Genomic DNA, 19,424 nt, shown 5'->3' with positions numbered 1-19,424 from the left:
CAAGCAACAAGAGGTAATTTCCTTTGTTTGACAAAAAGAAATATTACTGGTAGGTCTAGGTCTTGATGCGTAGGAGTGGAGGAAGTATATCGAATAAATTATACGGATGATTTGAAGTTTTACTGTACCTAGTGTTTGATGTCATATCTGTGTACGTATGTCAATCATATCAATCTTTACTCGAGCACAATTGGCAATCCTTCCTAGAATCATCATAACCACCAACCAGGTCAGGTCAGGGTACTGCACGTAAAGCTGAATAGCTGAGAAATCAAGGAACGCGAATCAATGATAGTGTATCCAATTGCAATATACATCAATGGTATTCGTATGGGTTCTATTGATAATCCTAAACCTCCCAATCAAACTTGTAGTTGTAAGGAAATGCACTTGCCTGCACTGCTTCCTTTTCCCTAGTTTCAACCAAACTCATATGTTAAAGATATCTAGAGACCTGACTACCAATAATACCGCTATAATCTACAATTCTTCGGTATGCATCATCTCTTCTTCATATACGTCTAACTTCTCGTCTTCATTTAAGAAGTCTAATGCAGCAACAGCCTTCCCATCACATGCTCTTTCTAATGCTAAGAAAGCAAAATGTCCTCCAACAACCGGTCTAGCTTTAAACTCGATACCTGGGAACCCACCAGTTCCCTCAGTGTCATACAAATCTGTAAGTGGTTTATCTGTGATAATGTTAGGTTTAGATATTATTTACTTGCCAGTACAGAATTATATACCTGTTGTAGTCTCGTTGACCCATAGTGCAATTGAGTCGACAATTTCTTCGCGAACCTTCTTACTAGCAACTGAAACTGCAAAAAATTCCCAATCACTTTTGGTATAAAGATGACGACTATCAAGAGGTAAACCGTACTTCTGTCGAACTGAGTGGTACCAATCACTCTGTAGTTTGTAAACCTTGTCACTTACAAATCCGGTCTTTGAAGTTTGTTGATCGGGAAGAGTAATAGGTTTTTGATCGTTCCCGATACTTGAAGTAGATGAAGAGCTTGATGGGATGTGGAAACAGAGTAATGAATCTGCAAACAGATTGTATAGAATGGTCCATGATCCGTACCAAGAATATGCCAATTTAGCATGAGTTCCATCTCTGGAAAAGGCAAATTCATCCTCCCATCGTTTGATGTAGGTTTCGGAAATATTGCGGTAGAAAATAGCATCTTCGGTTTCACCAACAACTTCAGCAATCTCGCTCATAGCCTTGATTCCTATGATACCTTTCAATGCAAGGTTTGTTTGGTTGGCTAACCACCCCGCAAAGTCATCGGTCGACAATTGATTACTAGGGATAAGAGTTTCCCTGACCAAATAACCAGTCCATTGTTTCCATAATTTATATGATTTCTTGACCCATTTTCTTGCTTGCTTTTCACCCTTGGCCTCGATGGGACCCCCAACACTATCATCCATACCATCCTCATCGACAAAAAGTGGGAAAGCACTTTCAATGAATTGGGTGGTTTTGTGATCACCTTGATTGGACCAGATACTTGCTGGCTTAGTGTCATATTTAAGTGAGTTGACCAATGCCAAACCCATGATGAGCATATTACCACATTCTTCAACGGGCATGTATTCATCTCTACCGTCTGGATGTCCTGTTGCGTTAGGGAATGACGAACCAAGATCATGCATGGCGTAATCATTAGGATATTGACCACTAAGCATGTGTTCGATCAAAGGTTCCAGCATATACGCCAACCATCTAGGATTGGTGTATAAGAAGAATGGGAAAGCGGGGTAAATGACATCAATGGTGTTCATGTTTCCATCAGACGAGATTTCCTTGAAGAAAATAACAGGGTCATCAGGAGTACCAGCAAAAGATGCAGCACCCAATACTTGACGTGCACTGAGCGCGAGGATGTCCTTGTAATCTTCAGATCCAGATTGTAAAGCATCAATTGCAAGTTGATCCGAATAGTTGCTTGCGAGATTAAAGGCTGTTTGAAAGTCGTTATAATGGTATTCAAGCAGGTCATCAGCTTCCGGATAATAAGAAGCCCACAATGGACGCATAGCTGTCAAGCCTCGAGCGGAAGCAAATTGAATGACAGGATTTTGGATATGTGCAATGGTAAAGAGAGCACTGGCGTATGTTTTCCCACTTTCAGCAGAAGTGGAATTGGAAGTAGAATTGAGCTTGAATGAATAGGCAAATGCGAAAACTGGTTCCTCATCCATAATTCCTCGAAAGTTGGTGTCAACAGTATTTTGTAATTTCCCGCTTCGTGAAAAGTTGGTTCGTAGTATACCAGATGTACCAGCTTGATGGTTGGCTTCAGCTGGGCCTATGAAGTGTAATTGTCCCCATTCTGAACGGTCACCCCATTCAGTGAACAATTGCTCAACTACTCTCTTGGCCTTCCAGATCTTTAGTGGTGGATCTTTGCTATCCTTTGCCGGTTCACTCTGACTGAATGACCAATCAATGGCATTGGCCCTGTTACCACTAACCCATAATCCATTTATATCCAAGTATACATCGAGATCAAAATCTCCGGTGACATACACAGTTAAGTATGCCGCAGGTATTGATTGTCGGAAAGTAGAGGTTGGTGTAATTGGGGATAGGAAGGATAAAACGACTTCGAGTGGTTCTTGGGATTTAGAAGGCGACGGAATATTATATGTAAGGTTTGTAGTTGAAGCATCAAAAGTAGCACCTAGGAATGTAGGATATGATACATTGAAGCTATGAATGAATTAGTTGCTGTTTGCAATTCAACAATGACTGTCAATAGCTCTCAACTTACCTATCTCCGGATTTACTTAATGAATCGTGAGGTCTACCCAACAATGGATAAACAGTATCGGCGCCTGGTACTGAGGCAAGGACAGAGAATCCAATCTATATAAAATAGAAGTTTTAGTGACCGGACTTGAATGGCGGAAAGATATTCTTCAATTCCATACCTCTTGACCTGTCCAGAATATAGGCCAATGTTCCCATGGATTCTCTCTTGCATGTCCTAACCAAGCACTCAAATATGGATTTCGAACAATCAATGGTATCACTGGCGGGGTCAATGTAGAAGCTTGTGCGACCGTCGCTGCTATTGCAGATGCAGCCTGCAGGTAATTTGTCCAACGCATGGTTGATGTGTTATGTTGCGTGCATATATGTATGTACTCGTATTCATCAAAGTACCATCAAAAGAACCGATTCAAAAGAGACAAGAAGGATTGGAAAGTTCAAATGATAAATAAACATTCACAAACTATTTCGACTCCATGTGATGAAGAATAGTAAATAGTTGATGATGGAAAAGGATGAGAAAGTCTTGCTTACTGAGCTTTGTTCTTATGGAAAGACAATCATGAGACCAAACTTACTCTTTTGCATAGGGAGGTAGGAAGGAGCCTTGGTACACCATTCAAGGTACGAAACAACCGGCTCCATCTTAGTTTAACCTTTTCCCCTGTTCTACGAAGTACGGAGTAGTATGTTGTCATGAGACGGGAAATGCGGGGGCTAGCGTTGTTTGCATAACTCCACGTTGTTTTATGAAGATTATCCATAAAGTTATGCTTATCAAGAGATCCACGGATTATGGAGAATTTGAGCTACCTTCAACCACAACCAACACCATCAACACCGCCAATGTGTCTTAGAATAGGTTCAGACGACAACCTTCAAAACCAAGAGGATGAATTGATAGTCAGGGACTATTTAGTCTCTTGGAAGAGCCGACTATTAAATACGCTGCTGCATCTTGTCTAACACATGAATCAAAGACTACCTAGATGGGTACGAATATAATATCCAACTTGGAGTACAGGAAGATCATCTGAATCAATTCTTTCCTTAGCTACCTACCCACTCATTTTTGGCGAGGTACCAATCGAAGAAAATGCCAATCTCGTGATAATTCTCTTTGACTCATTTCAGCTGGCAGTTTGAACAGCCATGAATAGCTTAGTGCTCACCATTACTTGAGGTTACATCCCCCTATCGCGACAACCCCTCATCTGGTATTCTTACTTTTTTGGTTCTTAAATGTCACTTCCTCGTTCCCGCCATCCATTTTATCAATATCCAGCCTGTTTGCAAACACTATCACCGAGAAAACTAATAGCTCAACACCACCATCATGTCGATGAAAGGCAAGGTAATCGCCATCACGGGAGGTGCATCAGGGATTGGTCTTGCTACAGCCAAGCTTCTCAGTTCACGTGGTGCCATCGTCTGCATTGGCGATATATCCAATGAATCTCTCGAAACTGTCATGGAGGGTGGTTTTGTCACACAAGTCAAGGGCTCGATAGTCGATGTGTCAAATCGTAAATCAGTTGAAGGCTGGATTGACGAGATTGTGACTGAATTTGGGAAACTAGATGGTGCTGCCAATTGTGCGGGGGTTATTGGTAAACATCATGGTGTGATGAAGATCCAAGATCTAGAAGACGAGGAATGGGACAAAATCATTGCGGTTAATTTAACCGGCATGATGTACTCTCTGAGAGCTGAGCTATCAAAAATTGAAAATGGTGGAAGCATTGTCAATGTATCTTCCATTGCTGGAACGCACGGTTAGTCATTTCCATCACATCAAGATGTTTGATTTTAAGCTCATACAAAGTGCTTCAATGCAGGATTTGCGAAAATAGGACCCTATGTCGCTAGCAAACATGGAGTTATTGGGCTTACCCGTACTGCCGCAATGGAAGTCGGTGATAGAAATGTACGAGTGAATGCTTTAGCTCCTGGTCCAATTGATACACCAATGATGGGGCACGCTCGAGAGACTCATGTAAAGGAGGGGGAGTATGATTCTATTGTCTTGAGAAGACTCGGTACTGCAGAGGAAATGGCTTCAATCATTGCCTTCTTGTTGAGTGAGGAAAGTTCCTATGTTACAGGAGCAGTTTATCACGGAGCTGGCGGAATGAGTGCTTGAGTTATAAATCGCGTCGCCCACAACGTGTGGTCAAAAGAAGTAAAATAAAATACTATCATAATCGAAGTTTTCTATATCTCTTGGGGGACAAGAGGTCATAAATTTTACCCAGAAATGCTATGGCTGGAAAAACATGCTCAATGAATTTTCCTGGACAGTGTTCGATATTTTGTGAAATCCCTCTCGAGGTTATACCACTCTATAACCCCACGAACATTTGTGAAGCCATGCGAGAACGCATGCTTTATGGTGATTCTCATGATTTCTACATCACCAAGGACTGCATCCAAAGATGCAAACCCTTCGCTTTAATCATGTTCCGAAAGCGGATCCAAAGAAAGTCACACATTCTCTGATTCTCGTTATTAAGGTATAGCGGTAGCGGTAACAATTAATTGAATCTCCCCTTTCTTGCCATCTTCGCGTATCGATTTTGGATCATATCCCATTGCTAGCGAGGATATTTCAGTGTCGTCGACTACCTCTTCCGCTGTCTTTGTGGTGCTCCTCGATTTCATTTTGAGTTAGGCGACATCTTATGCTCTATATTGTAGTTGTGCTTAATATTCAGATGCTATCTATGTGTCTCCAGTTATATTGTATCACACCAACCCATTCTTGAAAGGAAACAGACACCATTCTAGTTTCCCGGGAGAATGGTAAGATTTGCTGGTTGAATTTTGAGGGCTGGAGAAGCTGTATTTATATATTGAGGGAAAATGTGGGATGTTTGAGGAGTTGCTTATTAAGATGATGGACGCTTTCTCACGTCTTCTTTCTGGAGTACGTATCCACTGGGATTTGCAATCATATGCCAGGAAGAGTGAATATCTTGATGGAACATCGAAAGGTGTTGGATCTACAGAAGTTGGGTGGAGTGATATATAAACTACACTCTCTATCAGTCTCTAATCGGTCTATAACACTTTCAGAACGATGAAAGATCAAGCCACAGGGTACGAATTTGAAATGTTAGCACATCATTCAAGTTTGTCATAGAAAACTTCTTGATCTTATCAGAGTGATATGGCCATGAAATTCTATTATCTGAATTCTAATGATTATTTTCACTGTCGAAGCTTGTGTGTTGCTGCCATCCTCGTCGTTCCTTCTTGTGGATGATATTTAGTTTATACTTGGGATATGGATTGGTAAAGAGAAAGGAAGCAGGTGGGTAATTCTCGGAATTGCAAAGATAATAGCTCCAATCTTTTTGATGAGATAGAGCCTTGTTATATTGAAAGTTCTTAGCGGTAGCTTTGGAGATCACATCAAGGGATAGAAGATGTTTATATAGGCCCGCACATAGCTCTGCCTAGGTAACTACAGCTTGAGATCAGAGGGGTTAGATATGATGTTTGTAGGTATAGCGGGATACAAGTCAGGAGAGTGGATCATGTACCGCAATGAGTGCATTGGAAGGTCGGGGTGGATCTGAGATCGCCACAAGAAAACTGCGAGACAATGGATTTGTTATTTAAAACCTTTGACTTGAAGATTTAGTAGAGGTCACAGAACAATCGCCACGACTACAATAGGCTATATGCTTCAACATTTGAGCACCCCGTTTATCTGTATTTATCCGGAGCGAACCTAAAGGTCCTTAATCCCGGGTATTGGTGGACTTCGAATATTAAAAGAATTCTTTTGATCATTATTCGAGTAGTTCTTTTTGTTGTCGCTGGGCATTTTCATTGTTTTGCGTGGTATACTGTTCTTTTGTTCATCAAGTCCACCGAATCCTAAAGTCCCAACTGGATATTTGGGAGTTTGTGGACTTCGATGCGCACTCTTTTTCAGAGTTTCCGAGATATCCTTCTACCACGGATCTTGCTGTCCATCATGTTCATATCTGAAAATAAAGAAATATCTAAACGCAGCATTTATATGCCCAGATACTTTAGTTCTAGATGGCTGATCGTGCCTAACTGCCTAGATATATTCTATGAGGTAGATTGACAGCTCCTAGGGCTGTTCACTCCTCTGTAAGCGCATTAAACTGGGAAATATGAGTCACTATGTGAGGAGTCTGTATCATAGCCCATGAGATCTTTAAGTACTCAAAGCCTCTTAAGATGTCATATAATACTACTTGGGCATAAGAGAATCTCACCTTCGGAATACTCATGGGCTCTTCTTATCACATGCCACAATTCTATCTAAGCCCAGCGCAAGATAGTGGCCTTCAGAGACTCTAGCGCTGAGTCGTTTGTGCGATCGGTTCATTTCTGCTGTCTAATCATTCATTCTTGTTGTCAGGAGTTGTTGTTATATGCCACTTAGAGATTTCCCTTGTATTGTTTCAAGCCCCAATTTGCACCGAATCGAAATTGGTAAACTATTCAAGGGAGATGAACAAGATCTCCCAGACTTGTAGAGAGATTTATGTTTCGCCGGGCATTGGGGATATCAGGAAGTAGTCTAAGACTTTCTTAAATAAGCAAGTACGAAAAGCATGGCTCGGTTGTGCGAGAATCATACGGTACGCAGTGATGACTAGTGGATTTCTCTGAAGGTCATTCACCAATAATACGTAAGAAGGGAATAAGAGACTTCATCAGTGGAACTCCAGAAAGATCTATATCACAGAATGAGTGAATACCAGAAATCGAGAAGCGAGTTCGTTACTTAAGGAAGAACTTTCTGGTAACTTTTCTAGACTAAGAACTCAGCAAAGAATGAAATTAATGATTTAAATGGGCGCCGACTTGTTCTCATTCTCTGTCCCTAATATGCATTGTGATCCAGGGAGCAAAAAAAAATCGTGCGACAAGGACTTTTCTTGGCGGGGGTTGTCGGTTGGGTGTAAATGTTGTCATTGCCTAATTTTGCTGTTTATGTTTTGTTTGGCATTATTGAGACGGCATTTTTGACTTATTACACTTAGTATTTTTGTACATCGAAGGCTATCTGTTACGAGTTGCATATGAATTATCTTGTGTGGCCCTGAAAGAAGACGATGGCGGAATCACCTTGTTCGAGCAATTTATTCAATGTTGTAAAACTTGGGAGACGAGGTTTCAATCAACAGCAAGATATATACAAGAAATGGATGCTCCATTGTGGGTCTCAGTTGGAGTGAATCCAATATTTTGCGGTATTGAAATCTGACCTAGTGCCGTGTCGAACCTCACATACTTGACAGATACATAAAATTCAAGACCATACCCGAAACAGAAGTATTAACAACCCTATGCATCCTCCAAGATCTTCGCTGCACCCTTTTCCGCAACTCCATACACAGTCCCCTGCAAGTGCGCTCCAACAATCATCGGAATCACACTAGCATCCACTACTCTCAACCCCTTCACCCCATAAACTCTCAATCCCTCATCCACCACACCACCCAATTCTCTCGGCAACATCGATGCTGTACCCGAATGATGATGTTCACTCGCTACCGATTCCCTCACATATTCCTCAATCTCTGCTTGAGTTGTTACACTCGAACCTGGATATGATTCTGTGAGATTGATTGCTTGGAGAGAGGAAGTAGTACGCATGAGACGCGTGTAATTGAATGCGACGGTGAGTTGAAGCAAATCTATTGGGTTGGAAAGATAATTTGGATTTAGGAGAGGGAAATCGAAAGCAGAGGGTGAGGAAATGGAGACGCGGCCACGAGAGAAGGGGAGCTGCATGGCGGGGATGATGATACCATCGCTGACTATCATCTCCACGTGGGAGGTGTTTTTGGAGAGAAGATTGGATGCAAGAATTTGATGTTGGAGTTTGTAGCCAGCGAGAACGGAAGAGGGGGTAGATGGGAGGAGGTATTGAGATACATTTTTGGACTGGGAAAGAGATTGGAGGGTAGAGAGGGTGGAGGGGGAAGAAACATTTAGAATTGTGGCGAGAGGGAGGAAAGCAAAGACGTTTGCTGAGGCGGTTGTGAAAGGCCCTGATAATCTGTTAGTATGGCTATATGCCTCAAATAATCATGTAAAACGGTATCTCACCTTCCCTTTTCTCGTGATACAATTCAAGCTGCTCTTCAAGCCACGTAGCGTTCGTACTGAGATTCCCAGTCTGAATCGCGATATTCGGAGCTTTAAATTGACTCAAATCAGTAAAGCCATTCAAAATCAAGTTATAAATTGACACAAAATAACACAACTTACCATTGTTGACAGTAGTAAGCAATAAGTGATCTTGGTAATTCTCGCCAACACCTTCACTCTCGACCACGACCTCAATGCCTAAATTTTCCAACACATCACGTCGTCCTATGCCAGAAATCTGTAATAGTTGCGGGGTTCGCTGTGCTCCGGCACTTAGAATCACCTCTTTCTTAGCATTTACCGTAAATTTCTCTTCATCCACACCAGCTGCATATTCTACTCCCGTGGCTCTTGATTCTTTTGATGTTTCAGATGAATAATTGGAAGGAGTAGAGAAGAGAATTTTGGTAACAGTATTAGAGGTCAATACATGTAAGTTAGGACGAACAGTCAAATTAGAGCTTGGAGGCAAAAAAGATTGAGATGTACTGCGTTCTTTGGTATCGGGGGTAATAGAAAGAATGATGAAGAACACGCCGGCATTGAGGCCTGCGAAAGAGTCTTTTATATATGAGACGCCGAGTTCGAAGAAGGCGTTTAAGAAATTTTCTGGGAGGTTTAGTTTGTATTCTTTGAAATAGGCAAAAATTGGTAAGATATATTGTACAAGGAGAAACTTACTAGTACTAGGCCAAACGAAACTCGGATATCCATTCTGGACAAACCCATTTTCCCCGTGGACGGTTGCGTCGTATTCAATGCCCCAGTCCTGCACTTCCTCTTCGTCGGCAGGAGTAAAATGTTCGCTTTCCTTGAAATATGGAAGTAGACCCTCCCAATTCCATCCAGCATTTCCAAGCTCTTCCCAATGATCATATTCAGCTGCATTACCGCGCATGAATGCCATACCATTTATGGCAGAAGAACCGCCAATTACTTTCCCAGCCGAAAGATCAATCGATCGATTTCCGAGGTTCGATTGTGGAACTGAGGTTGTGTTCCAATCATAGATTGTGCCACGAGGACCATTACCAAGTACGGGGAGATTGGCGGTGGTTATCAGAGGGACTGTTATGAAATCCTCATTTTTGTGACTGATAAAATGTGAGTATGGGTAAAAGTCATGAGAATTTGAGGTCGTACAAATTTCCTGCCTCGATCACGAGAACGGTTGTATCTTGATCAATGTTAACAAGAGTGAAATGACGAGTTTTTGTGAGGTACTGGACTTACTAGCATTTTTGGACAAACGATTTGCAACGACGAGTCCACTTGTTCCTCCTCCTACTATCACATAATCATAAATTGGTAGGAGATCTGCTGATCTTTCGAGAACCTTCCCGGAGAAGACTGGGTAACATGCCACATCATGAAAGATGGATAAAAAGAACACGAACGAGAATGACAAATTCATCTTGTCCGATGTGAATAATGTCAGTAATCAGAAAGGAAGTTATTGATGGCTACCTCGCGCTGCTCATATACAATTTCAGTTTTTTGTGCTGATTCTATATCAAGTGTATATCTGAATAAAGATCTGCATCATAAAAAAAACTTTAAAGATTGTTACCTGGTTATTGGTTGAGATATGGTTATTTATCCCCGATTCGTCAATGACTGCAGCAATCTAGATCCTTAGTGTCGATTAGGAGCGAGCTGAAAGATTACCGACAACCCCAGACACAGGCTCACAGGCATGGTGGGGCAATATTAACAATCTTCAGTCCGAGGTTCGGTTACCATTGAATACTGAGGAAACGATGATATTTTACGATTAATTTTTTCGCTTGGATGTCTCTTAGCTTCGGAATTATCACCAGAAACATCGACATATGTGCTTAGGACATGAAAACAACGTTGGAAATTACAAAAACTAGAAACGATTGATATAAACATGATAAACATGATAAACAGCTACTTTGGATAGCATCATCTGATGGAACCCAGTAGTAAATTCTCTGATACGCATGACTGAAGTCTGGGAAAGGAGCGGAGAAAAACATACAAAGAGCCCTCAGGGCCGGAACGAGATCAGAATAAGAGAAACGCCGGTAAACAAGAAAGGAGAGACATAAATCCAGGCCCTGCCCATATTGCAAAGTTTTCAGTGCTTTGACAAAAGCTTTTCCAGACCCATCGTCAATACTCAAATAAAGAAGTGCTCATCTAAACAAAATCTGCGATGGTCATCGCTTCCATTTTATCGGCCCAAGCTAATGTAAGGTTGGAATCTTCGTCCTGACAGAAGCCAAAATGACCACAAAACTTGCGGCCCGTTACAGTTGTAAGGTGATTATTTGGGTCATGGTTGCGACCAGTTGCAAATTGCGTATATGAGTGCGTAGAGGATTACTGGTCTGTGTACTGACTAGAACCGGATGCAAAGCTCAACTCGCGTTTCTCAAAGAATTTATCGTATTTACCACTGCCACCAGTGAAGAATTCGCAAAGTCCCCCAATGAAGCTAAAGCCTCGACGTGTTTTGAAAGATGGTTGGCTGGTCGCGTTTTGGTTGGTGGTCTTTGGAATGCCATCACGTTTTTTCTTGTCAGGGGAGCTATCGACACCAGAGGAATGATATCCAGATACACAAGAAAAGTTTCCTGCCTCACCCTCCTCACAATTAAGCGAAACGACAAATTTGCCACTCTCATCTACGGAGCAATCTAAGCCATCGCATACACATATGAGATCATTGCTAGTTGCAACTTTATCATCATTCTTAACACAAGTCAAGGTACCAGCAACCTCTTCCATGATGGCAAGATTCTGTTGAACGACTGCTCTTCCTGTGGGGATTGTTGTAATTGATGAGAGTATGGTTCCATCTCGATTAAAATTGAAAGCAAATGACCCGGGAGACATCGCGAGAACAATCAACGATGAAAGCGAAAGAAGTTTATACATTGCGTAAGGATGGTGTTTGCGTTTTGGTGGATGTTGGTAAAAAAGTAGTGAGTGATAGCGAGTAGATGGATTCGATGGAGTCAAGTCGAGCAAACGAGTTTGGTGGGATATGTGGATCAGATCTGAAGGATGAGTCTCAGGATCTGTATACTTGTTTTTCTTTTTGTTTGAATTCGTGTTCTAGGACTATCTCAAGTATATAAATGCAATTGGAACTCACTTGAAATTCGTTTCTAAATTCAGAATCTGGTGCAGCGGCAGCCACGATCATTTGATCTGGCCGAGAATCCTCGTCAGCCACTTTTGGCAGCACAAAGAAGGTCGCGGCAAAGTTCAACACGGAATTATCCAAGTATGTAAGAGCGATATTTGACATGGGAGGAATTCAAAAATAAATATGGCATGCCGGAAAAAGCTAGCATACCTGGTATTCCTTCTCGTAGAGAGAAGTGACTGTGAAACAAAACGCAGAGTCTATTTGGAGCGAGATGACCTCTGGGTATTCTTAGAATTGAAAAGCACGAAACGTATATCAGTTCGAGATTAGTCAGTAGAGGCAAAAATGGATTCGAAGTCTCAAATTATTGTATCAAAAACATGTATGTTGTTAAAAATGGCATAATAGACTCACTCCTGCAAAACGGGTCAGCATTGAGTTGGGTTTCACTGATTATGGGTTGATGTTGTTTATCGAGGCATTATAATTCGAATAATGGCATGCTTCTCGATATTGACCTCATAGCTCGTAGAAGATAATTAGCACTGCTAGGCGGTTAGTGCAGTAGTTGTCGAGTCAAAAGTCGAATCTAGCGGTAGATGAAGAGCGAGTGCTCCCGAGAAGGTCAAGAAGGTGGTAGAAATAAAAATAAAGTAGAGAAAGCCGGAGCTGCACCGTTGATTGAAGATCTGTACGTATTGGTGGATTTACTTGAGCTTCTAATTGCAATTCTTTGAAACGTATACATCAAGAGAGTGCTCCCCATTGTGACTGTAAAGCCAGGTTGAGGTGATTCATGTATCGCTTGTGACTTTACTCAAGTGTTCTTGCCAATAATAGCATTGAAGCACTCATTTAAATCCTTAAATAAAAAGAGAAAGTTTGAGGCGGTGAGTTTAGCTTACAGTTGACATCTAAAACTATTCTTGGATAGTACTTTCTAGTGTTGTGATATAGAGATTCGCTATTCAGCAATCTAGCAATCTAGCAATCTTGTTATTATAATATCTAGAATAGAAATCCAAATGCCGCTTGATTGTTTGACTTCAGCACTAATATAAATAGAAACACAAAGGTATGAATTATATACCACACTGCGGCAGCAGAAGTCGAGATCTCCCTTCGTTTCCGAAAAGTTGGTGAAGCCGAACTAAAATAAACGTGCATCAAGACCTTTATAACCTGCAGGCTATTTGCGACACCTAGGGCCTCCGAGTCCATATTGAAAACATCTCAAAATTGACAGCAGAGAAACAACCATCATGTGTTCTTTGTCTCGCGTGGGAAGGCCGTGATGTTGGGAATTAGGGCTGTTGTATTGACTCTGCTGTGCGGCAAAGTTTTTGCCAAATGTTGGAATGAGTAGCAAGAACCGCAAGAACTTTCTTTTGGACGGAGTGCCAAGTATACTGAGAACAGTGTGATGATGATCGAATAAAAAACATGAGCATATCTGGGTTCTAGGAGATCAACTAGATCTTAGTAGCCCTCTTCATGGAACCAAGACTAGGTACTATCTCCAAGACGAGTGAGAATACCAACAGGATTGATAACATCATCTCTATATCTATGACTATACGATTTTATCATCTTGTTTGACACATTGGCTAGTCAAGTGAGGCGTTGTGAATCTGCCACAGTGATATATGATCATTGTTCGCCATCTTGACGTCGCTGCCGCATCGCTACATCTGAGGCAAAAAGTATTGCCGTCTAGTGCGACTTGATACCAAATTGTGCAAGAATCAATAGTCCGAATTCAGAATGAATTCGAATGGGTGAGATAAAATTTCAACGTTTAAATTTTAAAAGCATTGATATTTTGCACACATCGATGACGGTGATACATATCACTGTCATCGGGGATTGTTCTTATCGCCGCACCTGTTGTTGTCCGGACTGACGGGACAATACAAAAAGGACTTGTGGATATCTCTTGATATATCAACTCGTATATATATTTAACGAACTGTTACAATTCAACCACAACTTCTAATATCAAATAATCCAAGAATGACTTTGTTATAAATTTCGATGGTTGGGAAGTGTCCCGTCAATCCATGCCCCCACTGGTGCCACAACCCTATCTTATCTGGGGAAACTTTGGAAACTAGGTCATCAACATCCTTCAATATCTTCACCCTTCAAATCCACAATCATGCGAAACTTACCTGCTCTAGTTCGCGAGAAATTCAAAGCAGCTCAAGCTGCTGGCGATATCACCTATTTCCAGACTCAATTGACCATTTTGCATTGCAATTCGCTACCGGTAAGAGCTCAATATGGTTGTCCCTCATTAGCTATACATACTGATTGTCATAGTTTCAATTGCGATATTCTCCAGCGTTGGCACATAAACCTAAGACCGACAAGCCCAAAGATATCTCTCAAAAGCCATTCAATCCATTTCTGAAACCGTCCCCGTCGTTGCTTGTAACAGAGTTTGGGTCGCACAACCTCGTACTTAATAAATTTCCTGTTATACCGGATCATTTCATTCTTTCAACGAAAGAGTTCAAAGAACAGACACACTTGTTGGAGGAAGCTGATCTTGTGGCGGCATACAATTGTTTAAAATCATACCATGCGGAAGGAGAAGAATTGTTTGGATTCTTCAATTCGGGGGAATACTCGGGAGCGTCGCAGCCCCATAGACACATCCAATTCCTTCCAGTTGAATCGATGAGAGCAGGACTAGAGAAAGAGTTGGAATGGTCTCCATTGATCGACAGTCTCGTTGACACACCCGCGCCAGGTAATTATTTTGTATCTTTTTTGTATATATGGGCTGATACCTTATGCAGAGCTCCCATTCACATACTTCGCCGCGTCTTTCAAAAGCAATGTTCAACCGTCAGATTTGCATGCAACCTACTTAGAATTGCATCAGAAAGCTTGTCAGCTGATGAAAACTATGCCTTCTCAAGACCACAAAGAAGAGTCGCCCATCAGCTACAACTTGGGACTTACCAATAAATCCATGGTATTATGTCCTCGAACGTCGGAGGGGCTTGAGATCAAGAATGTTGATGGCAAAATCATCGGATCTGTTGCTTTGAATGGCACTCTTCTAGCGGGTACACTACTAGTTAAGAGTGAGATTGAATGGGATGCCGTTCGTAAGGACGAGGGAATACTTGTTAATGTTCTCAAGACGATAGGAGTACCTCTGCATAATACAGCTGATTCTCAACATACAAATTCTGGTACTTTCGATAAACCATTAGACGGAAAGATATAAAATGGATTTGATACAGGCTAAGATATCTGTTTATTAAACCATAGTCATAACACAAAGCCAGCCCAGCATTACCTTTCTACTTGGACGCCCAATCAGCTGACTCTCGATCACCCGCTGGTATTTTGTTCGACGTCAAGTGGTTTTCCAAACCCGCTGATTCACGAATGCGTTGTGTCTCTCACCACATAGGTAACCATTCTATCCGATATGAATTATATCTTGGGCTTCGATATTTTTCCTTTTCAGATCTTGGCACAATCTCATACCTTCTTATCAACACTCTTAAGCGCAATCCAGCGTTTTCGACAAGTGGCGTAACCAAAATGATATGATCCTCCATTATCATAGATGTATTGGGCGACTTTCTTCCATTGTGGCTCTGAACCCTTACTTGTGTTGCGCCCAAGCTTTTTCACAGCCTTGCTCAATAACTTTATCTAAAAATAAGTGTTAGCCTCATTGTCCCCGGTAAGTTAAAGGATCTACACACATCGTCTTCTGTCCATTTCGGCTGTCTTACTCGATCTTTCTTGTCTTTGGTTAACGTTCGAAATCGGCCCCTGAGTGTGGATTCCGCAGCGGTAAAATTCCCATTGGATCGAATTGCCTTGTATGACATACCAGCTTGCCTTGAGCGAATCAAAAAGTTATTTTGTTCAGATCGAGTAAGTAGTGGCGTATTCCCGATGGTTGACGAAGATTTACCATCAAGAAAATCATTTTTGGGCGTAAGCGTTACATTGCAATGCTTGATATCAAGGTCATTCTTAATTGTTCTATGGCTTCGAGTATTTTGAATTGCACGAATGGGAGTGCTAGCGCTTGGGTGCCGATTTTCCACTAGCCTGTTTGTGGCCGTTTCATATTCATCGAACCTATCGGGGATGTGGTTTCTGATCGGTCTCGAACTTGGGAGCATGTGTCGAGAACGTGATTGGGGGGTGTGGTCTTTGGATTGTCCTTCGGCTGGGGAAGGACTTGGGGTATAATCCGAAGTACTTGTGACAGCAGTGGACTCTGGTGAAAATGTCGAGACTTGGCTGGATGCCCTGGTGGTGGTAGAGGCAGTGGAAGTAAATGATGCACTAAGGTTCAACGTTCTGGGTTTGATCGTACTCGGAACAAAAGAGGCTGGTGGCCATTCACTCTCTGTTACCCACTCATCATTCCAGCTCTCCTCAAAATTCTCTAGCTGCTCATTTTGTGGTCTAGGAAGGCCATCAGGAAAGATCGGAATGTCATACGATGCTACCATTCCACTCAGATGATCATTGATTTTATTCATCAGGTTGCCATTCTCAGTCGACCACCAATCACCCAATATGCCGTCGTGCGTAATAAACCCTGACGCAAGAGACTCGTGTGATTCGAGTCTGTCTGTATTGGACTTGTGGAGATCGTCATAGTCTACACTTGGAGCTATGGTGACATTGTTGAAACGATCTGTGGTTGAAGCATTGCCGGAGAAAGATCCGTGTGCCATTGAAAATGGTGTCGAAGTCCTGCAATTTTGGAACGCTGTAAAACTTCCTCGACCCTGATCTATACCCATCTGGGTGTAATCTACCCCAAGTGTTGAATCTGGACCATAAGCTTGCGTCATGTTATGTGCTGGATGTAAGGGAATGGAATAGGAATGCGATTTGGAAGGATGCCGTCGTGGATGTAATACTGCACATGTTGGCGTTTTTGGCGAATTGTTATTGCCTTCCCGGTTCCCCGAAAGTGGTGTCGTATCTTGACAGAGCTCGCCACTTTCGTTTTGAAACTGCTTAAGTCAGTTCATGATAAGTCTTTGTCAGTCCCTGTCTACCTACCAGTGGAAAATTTTTGTGGTCTCGAAAGCTTTCAAAATTTTGCTCCCAACCTTTCGTAGCTGGTGGGTTGACGACACTGAAAGCGTTGCTATCCATCTCGAATAATGGTTCCGACATTAAGGGGAACACACAATGATTTGCGAAAAAGAATTCGATGCTGTTCGACATGATTCGGGGATCACTGTGGTTTAACACCATTTCTTTCTTGACCGCTATCTTATTGCTAAGTACGTTTGCGACACATACATCAACAACGAGATGCACTTAAACAAGTCGAATTTACTCATTACTTCTGCATATACTACATATGCAGGAATGGTGTAGATACACCCAAAGGTTAAGGCGGTCAAGCTACAAACTGGGCACTAGATTCTCTCCTTGCTATTTTGGTGAAGCGGCGAGAACCTTTTGGCAACCAATCAATATTTCTACCGGATAACGAGTGTTAATCCTTCCCCGCAAAGTTCGCAACCAGATACTAGAAGGGAAATATGATGGAACACTTACATTAGACGTCGTTATATATGATCCCACCCACAAGACAAGTGTTGATCAGTATATGCAACACTCGTGAAAGCTAGGGCCTTAAGCTTTATATTTCATACTTCGGGAAATAATGACATTGATTACAATGATCGGGCCAAGCGCGATTTCATTAGATTATCAACTTCCAGAGACTCCGAAGAAGGAAGCTCAGATCAGTGTCATCCCCTTGATTGCATTTTCTTTTAATTTTGTCATAGCTCTCTTCTTTACAATTTCCAAAAGGCTTGAAAACGCTGCAAATATCTCAACATGCCCGGTCATTCAGATCATTTACTGCCTAATTCTATTACTGCGCGTTTCCGTAGTAGTACCCACATACGTTCACCCTTTCTTGGTAACGAAGGAACCGGGACGGATACTTGCATACTCCCTACCGAACTCAGCGGCAAAACTCCTTAGTAACTGACAGGATCTGAAATTGTTTGGCGTTTTGATCGCTATAATGATGATAGCCAATACAAACTTTTGCCATTACTGCTGTCTTCTATTCATCCCGCCGTTCCGCCACTGAAACTGACCAAAAACTGCCTTTGCTCTGTCATCATCTCGCAAGTATGTCTAACTAGGGGGTATCTGTAGAATGGCTTCGAAGGGTGAATTTTGCGCGAAGACAAAAGACTGCAAAAGTGCTAGTCGGCATAAGCCGGCGGCTTGTTACACAAGGACTTTCAGTTCCACTTTTTAAAGTCTACCTGCACAGGAACCTTTCCTACCATGTTATGCAGAACCCTTTACACACTAGGTACTTGCATTTTGACAAGTCAATTCTGGCCAATATCTTCATTCCCCAATATTTCATGTGCACAAGACGATGGATGCCAGCCAAAGATCAACAATCATTTACCTTAGCTAAAAAAGAACTATGATGGAGCTGCATCGCACCGTTACTTTGCAAGGATTAGTACAGACTCTTGGTTCTCCATTCACTGAGGGACTCATATCCATCATATCATCTGTCGTATTCGCAAACGTAGGCTAGTTGCTTAGTTTTGCCATCGGACTCGAAGCCACATTGCCGTTTTCATTAAAGATATGTTTGGTTCGGAGAGTGGTCAATGGTCTAAGGACTTATTAACTTCACGTGGCAAAAGGACAAACATTCCACGTGTGGTAGCTTTTACAGACTGACCAGGATCCCTTGTGCGGATGTTCGCATACACCAAGCGCGCCCCTTTCTACACGGTGGAAGTTGCATGATTAACATTGCAACATCATTTTTTGGCGGATATTCGTTATTGGAAAGCGCGGCTAACTTTTAATACTGATCGTTCATCTGTAAAAGTTTCTTGCACCAGAAGGGATTCATGCAAGAAAGTGACTTGGCAAGGATTGGCACATCTGTTAGCTGCCACTATGGCCTTGTAAGTTTTGTGTTACCTGATCACTTGGTGACGCGTGCCTCAATTTCTTTCCATCGACGATTGTACCCATCAAACTTGTTTCCTGGTCAGTGTAAACAACTACCTGATTAGAGTTGTAGAGAAGATACCTTGGGGAGTTCCCATTTCAAGCGTCGATCTTGATTCCTGCAGAAACCTCCAATTCTGATATACCAAGCATGATATTGAGAAGATTATTACTTTCAAGCGCGTAGTTGCCTACCTTCTTATTACTCTTTAGATGATTTACACATGTTCCTCTGCGAGCGGTTCCAGCTAGGGGAAAACTGGAAATGATCCGGTACAACCTTGGGCAAATGAGAGGTTTAAATCAGATAGCCAACATGACAAATCATGGAAACCCAACTGATTGCTTTTTTTCACA

At 42.0% G+C, this 19,424-nt stretch overlaps 6 protein-coding genes across 6 annotated transcripts; 2 read left to right on the top strand and 4 right to left on the bottom strand.

The window, feature by feature from the left end:
• Positions 1–234: 234 nt before the first annotated feature.
• On the bottom strand, positions 235–3,355 carry EAF02_007024 (uncharacterized protein). Its single transcript, XM_038903072.1, has 4 exons — positions 2,947–3,355; positions 2,787–2,881; positions 747–2,725; positions 235–692 (listed from the first exon to the last, which is right to left on the bottom strand). Exons 1-4 carry the CDS (start codon positions 3,124–3,126, stop codon positions 481–483), a joined length of 2,466 nt encoding a protein of 821 aa, XP_038757393.1. The 5' UTR covers positions 3,127–3,355; the 3' UTR covers positions 235–480.
• A 769-nt stretch (positions 3,356–4,124) lies between these two features.
• On the top strand, positions 4,125–4,931 carry EAF02_007023 (uncharacterized protein; the record flags this gene model as incomplete). Its single annotated transcript, XM_038903071.1, has 2 exons — positions 4,125–4,563; positions 4,627–4,931. 2 exons carry the CDS (start codon positions 4,125–4,127, stop codon positions 4,929–4,931), a joined length of 744 nt encoding a protein of 247 aa, XP_038757392.1.
• Positions 4,932–7,912: 2,981 nt separating this feature from the next.
• EAF02_007022 (uncharacterized protein) lies at positions 7,913–10,427 on the bottom strand. Its single transcript, XM_038903070.1, has 6 exons — positions 10,166–10,427; positions 10,076–10,109; positions 9,614–10,026; positions 9,053–9,541; positions 8,891–8,980; positions 7,913–8,832 (listed from the first exon to the last, which is right to left on the bottom strand). Exons 1-6 carry the CDS (start codon positions 10,344–10,346, stop codon positions 8,123–8,125), a joined length of 1,917 nt encoding a protein of 638 aa, XP_038757391.1. The 5' UTR covers positions 10,347–10,427; the 3' UTR covers positions 7,913–8,122.
• Positions 10,428–11,281: 854 nt separating this feature from the next.
• Positions 11,282–11,797, bottom strand: EAF02_007021 (uncharacterized protein; the record flags this gene model as incomplete). Its single annotated transcript, XM_038903069.1, has 1 exon — positions 11,282–11,797. The coding sequence occupies one exon, from the start codon at positions 11,795–11,797 to the stop codon at positions 11,282–11,284; it is 516 nt and encodes a 171-aa protein (XP_038757390.1).
• Positions 11,798–14,214: 2,417 nt separating this feature from the next.
• Positions 14,215–15,297, top strand: EAF02_007020 (uncharacterized protein; the record flags this gene model as incomplete). Its single annotated transcript, XM_038903068.1, has 3 exons — positions 14,215–14,325; positions 14,379–14,811; positions 14,861–15,297. 3 exons carry the CDS (start codon positions 14,215–14,217, stop codon positions 15,295–15,297), a joined length of 981 nt encoding a protein of 326 aa, XP_038757389.1.
• Positions 15,298–15,557: 260 nt separating this feature from the next.
• EAF02_007019 (uncharacterized protein) lies at positions 15,558–17,312 on the bottom strand (the record flags this gene model as incomplete). Its single annotated transcript, XM_038903067.1, has 3 exons — positions 15,558–15,734; positions 15,788–17,065; positions 17,115–17,312. The coding sequence occupies 3 exons, from the start codon at positions 17,310–17,312 to the stop codon at positions 15,558–15,560; spliced, it is 1,653 nt and encodes a 550-aa protein (XP_038757388.1).
• Positions 17,313–19,424: the final 2,112 nt, after the last annotated feature.

The sequence above is a fragment of the Botrytis sinoallii genome (genome assembly GCF_014898435.1).
Source record: "Botrytis sinoallii strain Bc 23 chromosome Unknown BSIN_011, whole genome shotgun sequence".
NCBI classification, from domain to species: Eukaryota; Fungi; Ascomycota; class Leotiomycetes; order Helotiales; family Sclerotiniaceae; genus Botrytis; species Botrytis sinoallii.
Note: the sequence above shows the minus strand (reverse complement) of the source record. Positions and strands in the feature narration are given on the sequence as shown.

What these genes read in the sequence shown, in the direction of transcription:
- EAF02_007024 (XM_038903072.1), bottom strand. Translation starts at nt 3,126, where the DNA reads ATGCGTTGGACAAATTACCTGCAGGCTGCATCTGCAATAGCAGCGACG. An exon ending in TATTCTGGACAGGTCAAGAG is followed by an intron (nt 2,882 to 2,946) that starts GTATGGAATTGA and finishes TATTTTATATAG; the next exon opens with ATTGGATTCTCTGTCCTTGC. An exon ending in GGTCAACGAGACTACAACAG is followed by an intron (nt 693 to 746) that starts GTATATAATTCT and finishes ACATTATCACAG; the next exon opens with ATAAACCACTTACAGATTTG.
- EAF02_007022 (XM_038903070.1), bottom strand. Translation starts at nt 10,346, where the DNA reads ATGAATTTGTCATTCTCGTTCGTGTTCTTTTTATCCATCTTTCATGAT. An exon ending in GTGATCGAGGCAGGAAATTT is followed by an intron (nt 10,027 to 10,075) that starts GTACGACCTCAA and finishes ACATTTTATCAG; the next exon opens with TCACAAAAATGAGGATTTCA. An exon ending in GCTTACTACTGTCAACAATG is followed by an intron (nt 8,981 to 9,052) that starts GTAAGTTGTGTT and finishes GTCAATTTAAAG; the next exon opens with CTCCGAATATCGCGATTCAG.